Source organism: Mirounga leonina, unplaced genomic scaffold (assembly GCF_011800145.1).
Source record: "Mirounga leonina isolate KUSES-001 unplaced genomic scaffold, KU_Mleo_1.0 Mir_93, whole genome shotgun sequence".
Classification (NCBI taxonomy): Eukaryota; Metazoa; Chordata; class Mammalia; order Carnivora; family Phocidae; genus Mirounga; species Mirounga leonina.
This window is the reverse complement of record NW_023270854.1, coordinates 47,104,640-47,124,223: the sequence shown is the minus strand read 5'-3', so window position 1 is coordinate 47,124,223 and position 19,584 is coordinate 47,104,640. Positions and strand designations below refer to the sequence as shown.

At 47.0% G+C, this 19,584-nt stretch overlaps 1 protein-coding gene across 2 annotated transcripts in view; it reads right to left on the bottom strand.

Annotated features, from left to right (window-relative positions):
* Positions 1-214: 214 nt before the first annotated feature.
* TMEM241 (transmembrane protein 241) overlaps positions 215-19,584 on the bottom strand; it is a 113,587-nt gene continuing 94,217 nt past the window's right edge. Inside the window, exons 14-15 of one of the 2 annotated variants that reach the window (XM_034996276.1) lie at positions 9,124-9,188; positions 215-1,541 (exon numbers count right to left, since the gene is read on the bottom strand). In XM_034996276.1, coding sequence (XP_034852167.1) covers positions 1,481-1,541; positions 9,124-9,188 — 126 coding nt within the window. In that variant the 3' untranslated portion in view covers positions 215-1,480. Of the gene's footprint in view, positions 1,542-2,172; positions 2,729-9,123; positions 9,189-19,584 lie in introns of those variants that run through there. The other variant, XM_034996277.1, reaches the window with a different exon arrangement.

Sequence of the window (19,584 nt, the reverse complement as noted above, 5' to 3'; positions counted from 1 at the left end):
AACTCAGTTTTCTACTTGATCCTCAGCCTTTATACAGTTTAACACCCCAGATGAAGAACAAAAAGCAAACTGAAACAGCATCTGTGTCCAGGTCACGCTGAACATCTTTACCTTAAATGACACGCAGAGACCAGGAAAAGACAAGGAAATGGGTTTAAGGTGCCCAAAGTTCCAAATATACGAATCCGTTCCCATCTGTGTCATTTTCTGTTTGTTTTTTCAACAAGCTGGAGAGAACATGCAGGAAGAATGGCCCCTGACTGAGCTAACCTTATTCTTCACAGAGCCGAGAATGGAGAGGCTCATTTCCCAGAGGCTAAAGATGGTTCTCCATCGATGACGCGCATGTCCAACACCGCAAGCCTGGCTTCCTGCCTGGGGAAGACTCACCATGACTTCACTACCTTCTACATCTCCGAATGACCAAAACCGACATCCGGCAGAGTAGTTAGGGTATTCAGAACCTGTCATGAGCAGAAATATTGGGAGTTAGACACTATTCTCTTAAACCTTCATTGTGGGTTCAGAATCAAGTTACCATTTCATGCATATTCATTCATTTGACTCCCCCAGAGGCAAGGTTTAGAGTTTTCATCCAATTTTTAATCCAGCCTGAAATATATACTTCAGTGTTCAATGATTTGAAACCTCCTCTGAGCCATCAGGGAATTAAATGGATTAAAAGCTTTAAGGAATATGAATATAAATGTGTGTGCCTGTGTGTATACATATGTTCTATGTTTGTTTCACTGTCCAGGGAGCATCAAGAATTATAATCGCTATTCCCTTTGGTGATCACTGAGGAGCAAGTGAACCTAACAGTGGGCAAAGAAAGTGTGTACAGAATTCAACACAACACAACACACGGTCACCAAAAGGCTTCGGCACTCAATCCGGAGTAACAATGTCCTTGCTGGTGTCTTCCTTGGCTCGGAACTCTGGCTCAACCCTCACCCCTGCCCCGTCCCCCAGTGGAAGCCCTCCTGGGGAATTCTGTCTGCGCTCGTAAGCTGCTGAGGGTAGGCTCCAGGCAAGCCCATGGGAGCAAGGGAAGGACGTCCCCAGAAGAGTCTCTAAAGATGTAAAAACACAAAACAAAACGAAGTGCCACGAAATGCCTTGAGCCCACCACCATCAAGTAGTCAAAGCAGTGTTTGGTGACAGGTGTTTAGTAAGGAGGCCTGCGTATCAGTCCAGGTGAGCAGAGCCATCCCTGTACAGGGGGGACTCCCGTAGCTGGGTCTGCACCCCTGGGCACGGCGCGGTCCGCAGGACCTGAGGGAGCCTCTGGGAGCAGAAAGACAGAACACAGTCCACTCTCTGCAGCAGCCCAGAGACCCGCGGAGAGTTCTCCTCGATGCAGTGAGAAGCGGTGGCCTCACCGTCCCTGCTTTCTTCCCTCTAACACACTCGACAGGGAGGTCCGACGTCCAGGGGCTGTGTACCCCAGCTGGCACCTGTGAGTCGACTCTTCCTGCCCTTAGGAGCCCTTCTGCTCCGAGAAAACCAGCAAGGCCTCTCCAAGTCCACCGAGCAGGAGGCTGCAAAAAACAGCAAGAGGTCAGCTTTCCTGTCCCTTGAGCCTGGAGGCTGTGGACCCACCAAGCTGCCCGGCGCCCACCTGCAGCAGGGCAAGGGACCCCTCATTCTGGGGCGGGGACTCTCTCTCCAACCCCCCCCCCCCCATCCCCTGAGCCTGCCTGCTGCTGGGTCTGGCCCTGTATCTGCCTGGTCGTCCCAAGTAAACGTCAGCGGTGAGCCAGGAGGGGGAGTGGGCTGCAAGGTAGGGTTTGATCCCTTCCCGCTGGGCAGAAGGGGGTGTGTCTCGCTCATCCTGGCCCAGTGGAGGTGACTGTGTTCCAGCAAATTCTCTGCCGCAGACACGGAGGGGAGAGGGCGCCCCATGTAGCCACCGGGGGCTTTCTGCTGGTCAGGGTTGATGACAGGACACCACACAGGTTTCCATAACCTTATCATTATTGAGGTGACAGTCTCCGAACCCTGTTACTTCACTGAGACTAACAGAACATTTAGAGATGAAAATACTAAAGGTGAATCATGAATTTCCCATCAGAGCAGAAAGAAATATGGTCAGCGATTCGAAAATGAAAAGGTAGCGGGAAATCTGCAGATGGGGAGAAGGAGGAGTAGAATATTTTAACATGCCTCAAATTGAGTACATCCCAAGGTCTGTACATTTTCTGTTTTAAACTTCTCCGTAGACAATCTGCTGTCTGTCTGAATCCCCAGCTTCTCCCCACAAAGCCTTCTGGGCCCTGGGCCGGGCCATCCCTGCAGGATTATGACGGGAGGTCACGGAGGTGATGGAATGCCCTCGGTCAGAGGTGCCAACAGCCTGTCAGTTCTACGCGTGCGACCCATCTTCCCCCACCTCCCCCACGTACCCACATGCCACACACTCACATTGAGCCAATGGCGTCCTTACGTTTCTGACGTACGCCCGGGGCACCGACTCTATGAAACTCGCGGGGGCTGTGCACACTACATTCCCGGTGAGAAATGTCACCCATGTGGTGACTCCGACGTAAAGCTAACTTGTACTGTCTGCCCTGTTCGGCACAGGAATGAACTGCGTGTGAGACTACCGAGACAATACACTGGGGCCACACTGGGGCAGGCACTGATGAGCTACGTGATCCCGTGCATGATTCAGCTCTCGCCTCCGGCGGGCCACGGGAGGTGGTCACATCCAGCAGTGTCTGTGAGGCTGAAAGGGATATACACGAAGCCACCAGCCCCCGCACTTGGCCTATAATGGACAAGCGATAAAACACTATCCTGTTGACTAGCTGACCGCCGCCCACCCTGAGAGCTGGCCTCCCGACTCTGCTCGAAGACTTCACATGAGGGGCACGGCCCGCTGTTGAGCAGCCGGCCACGGGGTTCAAGCCCCCCTCGATGGGCGTCTTACTCATGCAAGACCCTGGGCAAATGGCTTCTCCCTCCAGGGGGAAGTCCTTCCTCAGACTGACCCAGCAGCTGCTTCTTACAACCTCACCTGTGAGTCCCAGTTCTGCTTTCTAGAGCGCCAGAAACCAGATCTACGCCCTTACCCCCGTCAACCCTAGAGAGCAGTGAAAAGCCCCAAACTACCATCCTCTCCTGTCCCTGTGACGGAAGGCTCCGGGGGAGAGCAGAGGCACTCGCCAAGCAGGGGAATAGCTGGGATGGAAAGGCGAGGGGCGTGAGGGGGATGTGTGCCTCATGTCTGAAGCTCCAAGTTGGAATGTACTTTCTTCTTTGTACAGAAATATTAGAAATAGTGACAAGAAGCCGATAAATTATCTCGAACGCACATTTAACTCATAATAACGTAACTGAAGTTAGTATCTACGTTATAAGCGAAGCAAATGTCTGAGGACCTTCCTAGATCTATTATCATCGTTTACAGGATTGTTTCTGTGAGAAACCGGGGTCCAAGTTCCAAAAGACCATATTTGGAAACACGACCCATTTGTGCTGGGCCCTGGTCTAGTTCCAGGACATGGGAGGGCCCTATCACCTCTTCTCTTTGGATGAAGAAGTCACTGTGAAGGGGAAGCCATTCTTCCAGTACAGAGGCTCAGCGCGTCTTCTCCTTTTATGCAGATCTACTGTTCCTTTCAACATCCCTTAAGGAACACACACACCCACCCACACACACACACACACACACCCATCTTCTTTTTTTTTTTATTTAAAGATTTTTATTTTTATTTATTTGAGACAGAGAGAATGAGAGACAGAGAGCACATGAGAGGGAGGAGGGTCAGAGGAAGAAGCAGACTCCCCGCCGAGCAGGGAGCCCGATGCGGGACTCGATCCCGGGACTCCAGGATCATGACCTGAGCTGAAGGCAGTCGCTTAACCAACTGAGCCACCCAGGCGCCCCACACCCATCTTCTTAAACCCCCCGGGGCAAGTGCGGAGTCACGGTGACCTGGCGTAAAGGCTGCAAGGCCCTTGGGCTGGGGAGGGGCTTATTTCTGCAACATCACCGGGGGCTCAGTCATTTCTACAGCTTCCAGTAATCCTCCTTAGTCACCAGGGAGAAGAACAGGCCATGGGCTGGCTCGTTGCCCCTTCTCCCCCGACAGCTTTAGAACAATGCCCAAGTGTAATAACCTTGCATCTCATCCGTTGGGCTTAGCTATTGCATGAAACACCAAAGCAGCTTAGTGAAGGCTCCGAAAGGAAACAAACCTCGGTTCAGTTTACTGGTAAGAGAGCCAGGGAGGTGAGCTTTGATGTTGTTTTCTAAACAGCAGGAGAAGCTGACACAGGGTGCAGGAATCTTAATAGCATTACAACTATTTAAGTCAGAGCCTCACTGAACTGTTTGCAAATCTCGTAATCCCCATCATTCCTGAAGTGAACACGCTTCAAGCAACTCAGGCACACACACCAGGGTGGAGAGCACCCCCAGCCAGAAAGATTCAGCACGAGCTTCTCTTCCGGGGAGGGGGAGGTTATTCGCAGCACCCCTCCAATCCTTCTCTGTCCTCCCATCGGAAGAGGCCCCAACTCAATTTCACATTCACTGCCGTGCTTATTCAAGCACCTACTGACCCCATGAGACGGGGGGCAGACCCTGCACCCTGTTCCGGCTGGAGGCCCAGTACTTCACATAGCACCCAATACGTATTTTCTCAACGAATGACGAGGAATTCTTATCCTGGCTCCCCCTCCTCCCATCTATATTCAAATCCATGTGGGCATGGACTATCGAAGTCAGCACAGCCTCCCCCACGCCAGGCTGGCTGAGACTGGAGGACCCTGTATCAGCTACATCCAACATCCAAACGATTTTGGCTTTTTCTCTTTACCTCACCAAAAGATATCTGCCTAATGTACCATTCCCTTGGAGACTTGCTGAGGGACAGTTCATATTCTGATAAATTACTCTGTGTTGAGAGGTAATGAGTGATAGTTATTTAGAAAGCCCTTCCTTCTTAGCATTTTAGAGTTTTTAACTCAAGTGGAAAACTGATAAATTTCAGTCACTGTGATCTTAGCTGCACTCTGGGGTGCACCTGGGGGGAGTACTTCCTTCACCCCTAAATTCACTCTTCCGATAAAGGGGTTTGGGCAGTCTCCACGCAGTGTCCTAAACTTAAAGGCATAAGACATCGTTACTCAAAGATGGTATGAGACCACTTTCTAAAGACTGCTGGTGTTAGTGAGGTTTGTGCTAAGATCGAGCAGGATGGTAACCCATGATCAATGGCAGGCTCCGCGAATGATTGGCAAAGGCGATAAGTGATCACAGAATCCTCAGAACAAAGAGGTTGTGTTTTGGTTATTTGTTTTCTCTTCTTGTACCTAAACTATTACAAAGAGAAGAGAGTCTCTCCTGGTCTAAAAAGGATTCAAAGAAGGGGCACCCACAACTAATTCTACTCAACAGGGACACTGCTCACAGTTCAGAATTTTTTCTTCTGTATGTGTTGGATCCCCTTTGTTGAAATTTTGGTTTAGAGGGAATTCATATCTATATATACCATAAAACTCTTAATTAAAAGGGAATAATTAAATATTAATCTGGATATTTAAATTTGGGGCTTGCAGTAGATTGTTTTTGTAATTAAAAACAAGATGATTTGCTGGACAAGAGCAGTTGCTTTTTTTTTTTTTTTTAAACCCATCGAATGATAGCTGTTACAGTCTCATTGCTATTTTTTTTTTTTTTTAAGATTTTTATTTATTTGTCAGAGAGAGAGAGAGCACAAGCAGGGGGAGCAGCAGAGGGAGAGGGAGAAGCAGGCTCCTCACTGAGCAACGAGCCCGATGTGGGACTCGATCCCAGGACCCTGAGATCATGACCTGAGCCGAAGGCAGATGCTTAACGACTGAGCCACCCAGGCGTCCCAAGAGCAGTTGCTTTTAAGAAAAGACTTTAAGGGGCGCCTGGGTGGCTCAGTCGTTAAGTGTCTGCCTTCAGCTCAGGTCTTCATCCCAGTGTCCTGGGATTGAGCCCCACATCGGGCTCCCTGCTCAGCGGGAAGCCTGCTTCTCCCTCTCCCACTCCCCCTGCTTGTGTTCCCTCTCTCTCTCTCTCTGTCTCTGTCAAAATAAATAAATAAAATCTTAAAAAAAAAAAGACTTTAAAAGTTGACCAACATCGGTACTTAGGTTTATAATTTTTCTTGCATACAGGAGTTAGAAGGCTGGCCACGCATTTATTCAGCCCTTAGGGCTAGGTGGAAAGACGCACAGGGGCAGGACTATGGTTCCCCTCCTGGAGGAGCTCACAGCGGCGGGTAGATGGGGTGTGCACACCCACCTGTCACTCAGCGTGGTGCGAGCTGATGGGGCTGTAGGCAGAGAGGGTGGGAGGGGCTGCCGAGGACCTGACACGTGAGCAAGCTGACCAAACCTCCAATTTAGGAGATAAGCAGGTTTCTAAGATCTTGCTGAAATTCTGAATGGCATTTTGTCCATTAACCACCACAAACCTTTAGATCCACGATTCCCAGCTGGGGCAATTTTGCTCCCCAGGGGACACTGGGAATATCTGGAGACATCTAAGGAGGTGCTATTGGCATCCAGTGGGGTGGGGCTCAAGTTTGCAGCTAAAACCCTACAAAGCATAGGACAACCCCCTACAATGAATTATCTGGTCCCAAATGTCAACAGTGCTGAGGTGAAAAACCCTGCCTTATTTTATTTTATTTTAAAGATTTTTATTTATTTGAGAGAGAGAGAGAGAGAGATTGAGCATGAGCAGGGTGAGGAGCAGAGGGAGAAGCAGGCTGCCGTATGGGCAGGGAGCCCGATGCGGGGCTCGATCCCAGGCCCCTGGAATCATGACCTGAGCCGAAGGCAGACGATTAACCAATTGAGCCACCCAGGCACCCCGAAAAACCCTACTTTAGATGATGAGCTGTTTTGTGCAGCTAAAGTTGCTGCTGCCCCTGCCCCCCAGAAGGTAGATAATGACGCATCGTGCACTCATTTCCTGGATGGTGACCTCGCTGGGGCCACAGACTGTGTCGGTAGCCTCGCAGCCCACCAAACACTTTTTTGTGAAATGAAATACGAGCAAATGGAGGTTGGGATGTAGCTGATACAGGGTCCTCCAGTCTCAGCCAGCCTGGCGTGGGGGAGGCCGTGCTGACTTCGATAGTCCATGCCCACATAAGGGGGCCGCCTCTACCTATTCCAGCAACAGGTGCCATGGGGAAGTACAGGCCCAACGTAGCTGTTGGTCCCCATTTTCAAAAGAATCTGGAAATCTGGACCCTTATGGGGAAATCACCTGATTTCTCACAGTTAACTAATTTAAAATTTGCGACCCAAAAAACAAGAAACGATGATACAGGCAAACATGGTAGGTCCCAACAAAACGGTTCTGCGGTGCCTGCCCTTTGTGACTTCTGATCAGTCTAAGCTCCCACAAGCCAGCGGGCAGCCCTGCCCGGGCCCCGGCTCCGGGAGCTGGTCAGCCAGTCTCGGCCTGAGCACACCACTACATGGCCAATGCAGACTAGCTCTGTGCAAAAGACAGGAAATCTGAAATACGGTCTGACACTCCTCTTCTGGTGGCTCACTCTGTGGTTGGAAAATTCTTTGAGGCTGAAAACACACCATCCTTAAACTCAAGAGTTCTCAAAAATCAGGAAATTCCAAAGTCAAGGTTCCTTTTGCAATAATCACACATGCTGTTTCCTTGATTTGAGTACACACAGCCTTTCTTTCCATTTTGTGCAGGGCATACCATAAAGCTCACAGGATGTGAAAGAGCCTGGAGGCTTGGCCTCTTACAGACTGCTGCTGAGATACTCGGGCTGAGCATTTCCCCCCTGCCGGAGAGCCATCTGACTCCGCTAGTTCTCACACTCACTTCCACACCTGGGTTCTTAAAGTTCATTCTGAAATTCTGTACAAAACAGAGTTGTTGGAGGTTCATCTGTGAGAAAGAAAACCACCGTCAAGAATCTAGACTACCACCATGAAGGTGAGAATACAGACATTTGGGGAAGAGTGTTAAGAATGTAGCAGGATATCTTGGCAGTTGGGTGTCTGGACGTCACCTGCCCGCTGTGGGTGTCAGGCCTTCCTAGAAGGACAGGTGCAGGGGAAGAAGGAGGGAGCAGAGGATTAGCTCCCTGCCCCACAGCCCCAGCTCTGGTTCCAAATCACTGACTCTCACCATGGGCACCTCCTGCCTCTCCAGCCTTCCCTGTCTTCCCGGGGCCAGAGGGCCCAAATCCTCTTCCACCCACAGCCGCACTAAGCCTCTCTGTTCTGTGTAAGGTCCGGGTCAAGCCAGTTCGATAGCCCTCCTGATGGCCCGTCCTCTCTCCTTCCTTCGGCCCTCGCATTCGCTGTGCATTCAGACCATGGCTATCTTATCCCATAAATTATCTTTATGATTTCCCTGCCTCTTCCCCTCCTTGAGGGCTGAATGATGTCTTATTTTGCATGCAGTAGTCACTCAATAAATATTTTTAGCTAACTGATAGAATTATATAGTATTAAAAAACCTAAGACAATGAGATCTTTTTCCTATCATCATTTCACTGGACATTCTTAGTTCACCATGTCAGCCCTTGAACAAGAAATAGAGCTGTCTTGTCCTGGGTAACGCTCCTTCTGTGTTGCTGTCGAATTATCTAGAAGTTCTTTATAGATGGTCATACTGGTGAGAAGAGGAACATATAGGCCAATTTCTCTTATACCTCCACTGCTGGTAAATCCTTGGTGTTTGCCTAGTCACTCCTAAGGAGGTACATGAAGGTTATGGGACTTTGGACACACACAGGTCTGCTTTTGAATCCTCGTCCAAACACAGTAGCTATAAAATCTTGGAAAAATAACTATATAAAACCAGTGGTTCACCCGTAGTGCTTACGCTTCTGTGGACGAGTGGCTGTCAGGTATGCGGGTGATGTTCTGTTTCTTGATCTGGGTGCTGGCTATAGTAGGTTCGGGATAATCAGTTTGTGAAAATTCATAAAACTGCATATTCATAATATATGTACTCCTCGGAATGTATATTTACAGGTCAACAAAATATAGACCCCAAACACCCTTTCTTCAACATTTGAGAGAAAGAAATTAGTATCCTGATGAAACCCAAACAATGAATTTGTTTTTCCTCTCTCTGTGCAGAAGACTTACCATCCCACCGTTGCACTGGTCAGGGTCGTATCAAACAGCAATACTGACGAGCCAGCCGTGATGACCTACAGAAATAATTTCAACAAAAGGCCATCAGACCAGCAGGACTTGGGTAATCTTCTCCAGAGTCCTTGTTTACAAGCTGAGTTCATGTTAGTTCAGATCCCAAACATCACCCGTTTCTATTTTACGTCCTTTCCCTCACACACTTGCTAGGCTGCTGTATTTAGTGCTCCCTCTGAGGTAAGTGTTTGGTGGAAAAAATGCTAAGTCCTAGTCTATTTGGGAGGTGAGAATCTTCAAAGAAACATTTAACTTCCCAACTCTCCAAAAGAGGAGGCACATAGCCAACATCTCACCCAACTCTCTCCAGGGCAGGGAGCTAGTAAGAATATGCATTTCCATCTTGTCTCAATGTGCAGAAATAATCCCCAAGGTCAGTTGTGCTCATTTATCTGTTCCCACATCCTCCAGATAAGAGGATGTCACCCTGCCTTTGCCCACAGCACCATCTCTCGCCCTGTCCTAATGCCCCATCTTTCTGGCCCATGATACAAGTTTTAAGAAACCAGGTGTTTCCTGGGGGAGGGAACAATGAAATCATTAATTATTTGCAGGGGCACCTGGCTGGATCAGTTGGCAGAGCGTGTGACTCTTGATCTCAGGGTAGAGTTGGAGCCCCATGTTGGGTGCAGAGATTACTAAAAAAAATAAACTTAAAAAAAATATTTGCAAATACCTAGAGGCCAAAAGAGAGGGAAGAGGTTACCCCCACATCTCTCAAAGCTAGAAATGACAGAAAAGTCTCTTACGAATGGCAGTAATGGGACTCACGCTCCTACAGTCTCACTGAACAGGTAGCACAGAGAGTGTGGGTGAACCAAAGACCCAACTTTGTTATCAGTTGGAAAGCCTGCTCAGGAAAAGATGTTTTTTCCCAGAATTCTGTATTCTAAAATCCAAGACAGCTTCCATTGGGAAGGTGAGCCTACGGACTTGCTTTCTTGCAATGGGAAGCAGAAGCAGGCTGTCGTGGGATGGGTCGCTCAGTCTGGACACCCTGGGAAATGTGAAAAGCCATCATGCTGTCCTGGAGGCCTCTTCAGGTCTCCAAACTGGGAACCAGGCAGCAAGCAGGTGGCCAGAAGGAAGGAGAATGGTTACATGAATCTCATCCTCATTCACTTACCATCTCAAAAAGAAGTTTGGAAATATAAACCAGGAATGTTCAGTACAGAAACTCTGCGAGGTTTCAGAACCTGTGTAATTTACCCACTTGAGGTCCCTCTCTGCTTCTTTTATGGATTTCCAGCAAAAACCCTGACAACAAAACAGAACTGTGTTGTCTTCAGAAACAAAAATGAGGTGGCAACCAGGTCAGTGAGACAGCTGTAAAGCAGAACCCGCAGACCAAGGGGAGACAGGTTTGTCAGTGCTGGGGGGAGGGGAGCAGGATGAATGGCAGCGGATCTCCTACCCTCCCCTTGTTTCACTTAACATTATACTTAGGACTTTGCATCTATGGTCATAACTGGAGGGGGCCTAAAATTTTATTAGCTTGCCACGCAACTGTCTGGTTTTGGAAACAAGGTTATACTGACCACATAAGTTAGTGCTTCGGCTTCCCTGCTTACCTTCCTATAAAGGATGAAGGTGATCTTTACTGAGGACGTTAACTCTGACTTGAACGTCTTTGGTCCTTGGCCTTCTAGTTGGGACTGGCCTTTAACGGCCACCGTCCTAATCAAATCTTCTCTTTCTCCCCGATTCAAGTTTGTCATTTTCCCTTTTTCCAAAAATGTGTTTCGTCTAGGTTTTCCAACTCATTAACATTTCGCTATTTGGAAAAAAACTTTTTTTCTCATTTGTGCCCACTTTTATTACCTTCCCTTTTATTCTTACTTTTACTGTCATTTTCTCTTTCTTTTTTTTTTCCTTCCTTAGTCTTAACCAAAACTCAGCTTGTTAATCCCTCTTTATTTTTGCCACTTCTTGGGTATTTCCTGGGATGGAGCCAATGGGGATTTCTTAGAACCGCTGAAACAGGCTCTGTTGTACTGATGGATGGCCGTGGTGTTGGCAGCTTGGCATTAACAGAACATCTCCCTACATTTATGAAGGGCCCAAGTGGCCTCTCCTCATTCTTCATCATTGTCTTCAGGCCCTCCGCCCCTTTTCACCAGCTCTTCACGGCCTTCTCTGGTGGGCTTCGTCCCTTATTCTCTGATTACGTCTCTCACACGGCTTTCCATCTAGCATGGGAGGCCGCCACCTCCCACACGGCCTGCAGTCCTCACAGCCTGGGACGCATGCCTCCCTTCCTCCGAGCACCTCTCTAGCTCAGGAGGAGTCCCATCTGCCGTGAGACAGACAACCGGCCTGTTTATTCCTATTAACCGCAACTTTTGCCAAGAAAAACACATCTTAAAACTTCCAAACCAGCCCTTACTTAAACTCACATTGGTTGAGTAGCCACACTGGAGCCTCGGCCATGTGCTGCTTCCTGGAAATGTTTGTACAGTCTCCTGCCTTTCTCCCAGGGCACTTTTTCAGACTTCTCTAAAGTTTTATCTCTCAATGAGCACCTTTTCGGCTGGCTGAGACACTCACTAAAATGTCACAAAGAGGTAGGTCTTATCTCTGTAATGAATGTGTGGTGAGGTTGTCTACACTACGGAGCCACTGTGGAGCTCAAGAGACCACCCCGTGATCTCTTCAGTAAGAACCATGAGTTTCTGAGGCTTCCCTACTTCCTTTTGCTTCCATTGCCAGCCCTAGCAGTCAGCACTGGAGGCGTTTTCTCTCTCTCTCTCTCTCTCTCTCTCTCTCTCACACACACACACACACACACACACACTCATCAAAGTTCTACCACTTCACAAAAGTCACTGCCGAAGATGGGAAGAGTAGCGGCCAACGACACCTCACTAAGAGGCAGACCCTGGGCAGTCGGCCAGCGTGACTTGCCCACTAAGCGACTTGCACCCACACATCAACCTCACCATGTGTGAGGTTCAAATTCATCCCTCAGCGAAGTGGAAAATTTCTTTCTTTTTTTTTTTAAAGATTTTATTTATTTATTTGAGACAGAGAGAATGAGAGACAGAGAGCATGAGAGGGAGGAGGGTCAGAGGGAGAAGCAGACTCCCTGCCGAGCAGGGAGCCCGATGTGGGACTCGATCCTGGGACTCCAGGATCATGACCTGAGCCGAAGGCAGCCGCCCAACCAACTGAGCCACCCAGGCGCCCCGTGAAGTGGAAAATTTCTATACGCCACAGGCTGCTCAAGGACACTCAAAAGTGGGAATGATATACCTGCTCATGCCAAAGGTCCAGTCCACTTACAGTTCCACTGAGGAACACACAGAAGCCAGGAGTAGCTGAGGGTGCATGGCTGGGTGCAGAGTGTCCTACGCGTGGTCACCTAGGGGCAGGACCTGAGAGGGGGGAAGGGGCTCCCCGAGATCACAGGTGGGGGAACTGTGAGCGAGAGATGGAGGCTCCAGGGGCCTGGGACCCTCACAACAGGTCAGCGCCCTCTCACAGCCAGAAACTCAAGAAAGGGCCCACACCAGCTCCATACAGCTTTTTTTTTTTTTTTTTAAGATTTTATTTTTTAAGTAATCTCTACACCCAACATGGGGCTCAAACTCACAACCCTGAGACCAAGAGTTGCATGCTCTACCGATTGAGCCAGCCAGGTGCCCCTCCATGTGGCTTTTTTGGAAAACAAGAATCCACTGAAAGCAGGAACTCAAACAGATATTTGTACACCCGAGTTCGTAGCAGTATTATTCACAATAGCCCAGATTTGGAAGCAACCCAAGTATGCATCAATGGATGAATGGATCAGCAAAATGTGGTACATACATAATTATTCAGCCTTTAAGAGGAAGGCAATTCAGACCCATGCTACAGCATGGATGAACCTGAAAGACATGATACTAGTGAAATAAGCCAGATACAGAAAGACAAGTGTTGTAGGATTCCACTTATATTAGGTACCTAGAGTCATCACATTCGTAGAGACAGAAAGTAGAATGGAAGTTACCAGGACTTGGGGGGAATTGGGTGTGGGGAGTTAGTGTGAATGGGGACAAAGTTTCAGCTTCGGATGATGAAAAAGTTCTGGTGATGAATGTTAATAAATGTGTAAACTTTTTTTTTTCAAGCCTTTAAAATGGCTAAAATGTGCTCAAGAAATAGACTTTGAGTTACTCCTAGAACTTGCCATTCAAGAGACTTCAGTAGCAGCCCTTACTAGCAACTGTTGTTCTTGCTTTCAGAAAGCATGTTTAAAAATACAAATTTTCCCCTCCAGAAGAAAGAGTCCTGTGGTCTGAGGAATGTCTCGGTCACACACACAGATCTGAACAACAAACACCAGGACCAGCCGCGGGCTGAGGGATGCCAACAACAGCAGAGCTCAATACATCGTGCCGGCCAATGGGCCTTTGAACTTCCTGGCTTTGTCAGCGGATGTCACAACCTCTGTTATTGAAGCAGATTTTGGTATTTAAAGCAGATCAGGCTTGTTTTTTAAACATGCATTCCGATCCTAAGACAAATTTTCTGTTTGTCCAAAGAGAAAGGGGAGTGGTGGTTGGTGGGAACCTGCCAGACAATCATGCATTTACGGGGGGATCAGAGAGTCGGGCTTGTTGTTTGTGATTGCTTTGTTATTGTTTAAACACATGCGACTTAAGAAGAAAGGGACCGAATGCAGCACAGAGAAAAGGCCTTGCACTGTCACTGCCTCAGGGACCACCCGCACCTCCCACTTAAACTCACTGTAGTGTTTCTAACACGGTTTCATACCGTCATGTTTGCTCAGCAAAGACCCTCTGCCTGGAACGACTTCACACAATTGGCCTCCCGACACAATTCCTGCTCACTTTTTGAAAATCCATTTCTAGAAAACTTTTACAGCTTTAAAAAAAATAAAAGATTTATTTATTTTAGAGAGAGGGAGAGAGCACAAGAGCATGGGGGGGAGGGGGAGAGAGGGAGAGGGAGAGAGAATCCTCAAGCAGACTACCCGCTGAGCACAGAGCTGACAAGGGGCTCGATCCCAGGACCCTGAGATCATGACCTTAGCCAAAACCAAGAGTTAGATGCTTAACCACTGAGCCACCCAGGTGCCCCTAAAAAACTTTTATGAACCTGACCCCCCCACCCCATCCACACATCTGGGTGGATCAGGCACCTCTTCCAGTGGCTTCCATACCCCTTGGCATTGCACGCGCCAAACTATGGAAATGTGTGGTCTCCCCCACCAGGGCGTGTTACGTTCCTCTCTGTATGTTCAACAGAGACCCACACACAGTAAGTGGCCGATACACCTCATTGGAGTTGGCAAGCCACAGTCTTGTTTATTTTTAAATCCCTTTTCATACATTAGGGGAAGTTGGAAGCCAGACTGGAGAACAACAGAAACACTCTGCTCATGTCTGCTTCTTTCCCCCATTACCTCCAGGAGGCTAGAAAGAGCTCCGCAGGGAGGATTCGCGACTGGCTCACTCTGGCTTCAAGTCCAAACATGTCAGGAAAGATTCTGATTGTCTCCTGGACCAACTGACCATGCCCGGGGTGGGGGTGGGGGTGGGGGGTGGGGGGGTACAGTAATGTAAAAATGTGGAAGTTCAACCTTGAACTTCATGGTTGGAATGAAGGAAGGCACATTTCCCTGGAGGAAGGAGGGAAAGTGCTGGGCAGACAGAAGAAGAGATGTCTTGCATGCCCTTGCCATTAACACCACCTGGGAGCCTGTAGGAAATGCAGAGTATCAGGCCCCACCCCAGACCTACTGAACAACATCTACATTTGAACAGACAGCCAGGTGATGCACTTTCATATTCAAACGTGAGGAGTTCTGCTCTACACCTTCCAACTCCAGCACCGTCTCAAGAACTACTCTGTCCAGCTGGTATGGACGGCTTGGCGTGGCCACATTTCCAAGGAAGGGGAGGCTGTAACTCCTTTCCAGGCCATGGAGCAGGAGGTATATGTCAGATTGTCCTGGAGTCCATCTGTGTTGTAGACTCACCTATGAATGTTACTAATAGGCCTTTTTAGGGTAAAGAGTAAAACCATAAAAATTTATAAACCAAGAGCAGATTATCTCTTTTTCACCCAAGACCCAAGGAACTATTCCAAATCCACCAGACACCAACCACAGCTAAGGCTGAGAACTCTATTTGGCAATTTAAAAACATTTAATTTAACCCTTATTATCAATCCTCTGATTTATTATAATGATCAGTGTAATTATTAATGATAGACAACTCAAGCTAAACTGGGCGTGGCTATCCATGGTTTGGTATCACCTCATTCAAGTGTACAATGAGTCTTCACTCTGTCAGGTATCAGAAGAACAATGTTTCCCATAAGCACAATGGGATCAAGAACATAGATGAGGGACAAAAGGAGATGAAGGGTATGGGAAGGAAGGATAAATTTTAAACCTAGAAAACCCCTGGGTGACTTTTAACAAACTCCTACATTTTATAGAAGAAGAGCTGAGTTAGGAAAGACATGACATGACTATCTCGTTCAGAGAAGGTAAGGGAAGAAAGTGACCACGATTTAAAGAGGACCAAAAATGTGCCAGACGTCCGCTCTGTAGTGTTACATGTATGAGCTCATGTGCTCCTCCCAACATCCCTGCACAGGAGGGTGCTTAGCCCCATTTTACAGGTGAAGAAACTGAAGCTCCTAGAGGTGACGTTGCTCAAAGCACAGAGTCACCACGAGGGACGAGCTGGGACTAACTACCCAGGTCTGACTCCTGTGGCGATCCTCCCGTTCCACCTCAGGGGTAGCTAGCCCTCAGCAGTAGTCCTGCTGAACCCTGGGCACGTCGACCTGACTCAGCTGCTCTCAACCCTGGCCGCACATCAGTCTCCTCTCAAAATACCCAAAAGACAAAAACTAAAGTCCTGTCCAATATCAGTCACATTGGGCGCCTGGTGGCTCAGTTGGTTAAGCGTCTGCCTTCGGCTCAGGTGATGATCTGGGGGTTCTGGGATCAAGCCCCACGTCCATCCGTCCGGGCTAACTGTTCAGCGGGGAGCCTGCTTCTCCCTCTGCCCCTCGCCCCTTCCACCCCCCACCGCTCGTCCTCTCTCTTTCTCTCTCTCAAATAATAAAATCTTAAAAAAAAAAAAAAGAATTCCCTAGTAATTTTCATAGGAAGGTATCGTTGAATCCCTGGTTATTGACGTATCATTAGGTTGAGTAAAAGTGTCCACAAAACTGCCAAAATTCATAGAACCACTTTGTAACACCGATGAATAGGCCAGAACCTGGTAAGACATCATCATCCCCATCACCATTACCACCATCATCTCTGTAACTATCATTTGTTGCACCATTTTACATTCCCACCAGCAGAGTGTGGGGATTCCAATTTCTTCACATGCTTGACCTTGTCTTTTTTTTGCAGCCATATTAGTGGGTGTGAAGTGGTATCTCATTGTGATTTTGGTTTGCATTTCCCTGGTGGCTCCTGATGTTGGGTATCTTTTCATGGGGCTATTGGCCATTTGTGTGTCTTCTCTAAGGAACTGTCTATTCGGATCCTTTGCCCCCTTTTAAATTGAGTTCTCTCTCTTTACTATTGACTGATAAGAGTTCTTTCTATATTCTAGATACAAGTCCCTTATCAGATATATAATTTGCTGTGGGCTGTCTTTTCATTTTCTTGATGGCGGACTTTGCAACAAAGTTTGTAATTCTGATGAAGTCCCGTTTATCAGTTTTTTCTTTTGTGGCTTGTGCTTTTGGTGTCAAGGCCACATTTCAAGTAGCAGGGAATTCTAAATCGCTATTCCTTCCAGCACCTTAACTGACACTAAACATGGATCAGACCATTATATTGTGGTTTCCTTTTTATAGAATCTTTTATTTATTCTACCTTCAAATATTTATATTTTACTTTAGAACATGGTCTATCTATCCAAATTATGTACTACTTTCCTTGATTTACAATGAGTTTTAAATGTGATTTTATGGGGCGCCTGGCTGGCTCAGTTGGTAAAGCACGCAACTTTTTTTTTTAAGATTTTATTTATTTATTTATTTATTTATTTATTTATTTGTGTGGGGGAGAAGCAGACTCCCTGCTAAGCAGAGACCCTGACTCGGGGCTCAATCCCAGGACCCTGAGATCACGACCTGAGCAGAAGGCAGACGCTTAACTGAGTCACCCAGGCACCCCAAGCATGTGGCTCTTGATCTCAGGGTTGTGAGTGCAGCCCCACACTGGGCATAGAGATTACTTAAAAACACATACATACATGCGATTTTAGGAAAGATCTGGAGATCAAATAAGCACATACATTTAGTAAGGGTCTAAAAAACTCCACACAGTAAATCCCCAAATATACTCATAGTAATTTTGAACAGGTTGGTGATCAGTTCTTTAACAGGAATAGAGGAATAAGACTATTGAGATTACCTCGTCTCTCCCCTAAATTTCAGCACTTCAAAGATGTTATTCCATTGTCTGTTGGCATTCCTAGTAACAGGGGAAATGTCAATTACTTGCTTATTTTAAGGTAATGTCTTTTTTCTCTGGTTATTATAAGATTTTCCCTTCATTTCTGGTTTTCAACAGTTTGACTAGGATATGCCGAAGTATGGTTTTCTTTGTATTTTTTGTTTGGGGTTTGGTGAGCTTCTTTAGGCTGCAATTGATATCTTTCAGCAGTTATGGGAACTTTTCAGCCATTATCCCTTCAAATACTGTGTCTGCCCAATCTCCCTCTTTTAGAACTGCAGTTACACATACATTGGATTTTTTTTACAATTTCCCCTGTGTCTCTCACACTTTCTTCTGTTCTCTCCATTCTTTTTTCCCCTTTATGTCTCACTAATCCTGCAAACTGTGTCCAGTCTGCTCTTCTTGGACCAAGCCACGTCCTTAGTCCCCACCCAAAATCAGCAAGTTCTTCCCCTCCCCCTCAACCGCCTTGAAGAACAGACTTTGTGTTACTCAGTATACCTAGGAAGGGTCCTTCCTTCTCTGGAAATTTATTTATGTTGTTCTCATTGCTTTCACTGGTCTCTGATTTGTTTTTCTTTTTTTTAAGTAGGCTCCACACCTGGTGTGGAGCCCAATGAAGGGCTTGAACTCATGATCCTGAGATCAAGACCTGAGCTGAGATCAAGAGTCAGACACTTAACTGACTAAGCCATCCATGTGCCTCTCTGATTTCTTTAAAAATTTTATTTTTGCAATTTATTTGCTTTTCTCCCTAGTCGTTTCAGTTGAATGTTGGCCTGTCACAATGTACAACACTCTACTCTGAAGTAAAAGGTTTCCATTTATTATATAGATAAGAAAACTGAGACCCAGAGAAATGGTAAGCTACTGGTTTTCAAACCAGGCTTGGCTAACCACTGTTTTCCTAGAGCCTCCTTGGATGTCATGGTAAGTCGACGTGGGGAAGCTTTATTTGATTTGTTCTGAACATCTTCCTTGTTAGTGACAATCTTATTAACTCATCATTACAATTTTAATTACCTTTGTTCTTTTATCATAGTCTAGGATCATATATATCATATATGGATCCATAGTCTAGGACTATATACACACACACACACACACACATACACACCAACCTGGGGCAACAGGACTTTCTCGAAGGCACAATCTCTTTCTCTTTCTCTCAGACAGTTTCAAGTATGATGCAACTGATGGGGATTAATAAGGCAGCTGGTGGTGAAAGCAACATTTAGGTCCTTCCTCATGATTCTCTCTGCCCATGGGGGAGGAAACTCTTCTGCCTCCTGGCCTTTCACTCTCATCCAAGTTCACTCAGATGGGAAGACTTACTCATCTTGTACGTTTACTGAAGCTCATTACACAAGTTAGGGGGATTCTAGTGCTTTACACACAAAATCCAGACTCTAAATGGTTTCTCTCTTCTCTTGAATCCAGGCAGTAAAATTCCCTGGAGTCTCTGTCTCCATCTGTTGGGGAGGGGAATGGAGGATGGGGAGGAAGCCATGCCTCCTATAGGGAGCAGAAAGCCTGAAGTCTCTAAACAACATTTCAACTCTCTTGACATTTTCATCTCAACTTTGTTTCCCACTTGCCTACTATTCCTTGTGCATGTATTCTCTTTGTCTACACCCAAGAAGGGAAGAGGAGTGGGTAGTAGAGTTTAAGTATCAAAACTGTGAACTTTCCAACACATGCTATGTACTGAAAAGACCTGCGTGTCTGGTCATTCCATCTAACACTGGTCCTTTGCTGTAACTTCAAAAATCTGTGGCCCTTTGGACATTTTTTCTCTTGGATTTGTAGCTTCCTGGCACAGTTGTGCAGAAGGTGTCAGCTCTTTCCCAGACTGGGTGTCAGACTTTTCTCTTCAGTATTCACATTTCTCAAGTGGCCATATTATATGGACACTGATGTGGTATTTCCTGGTACCTCTGGAGGGCTTCTTCCCTTTA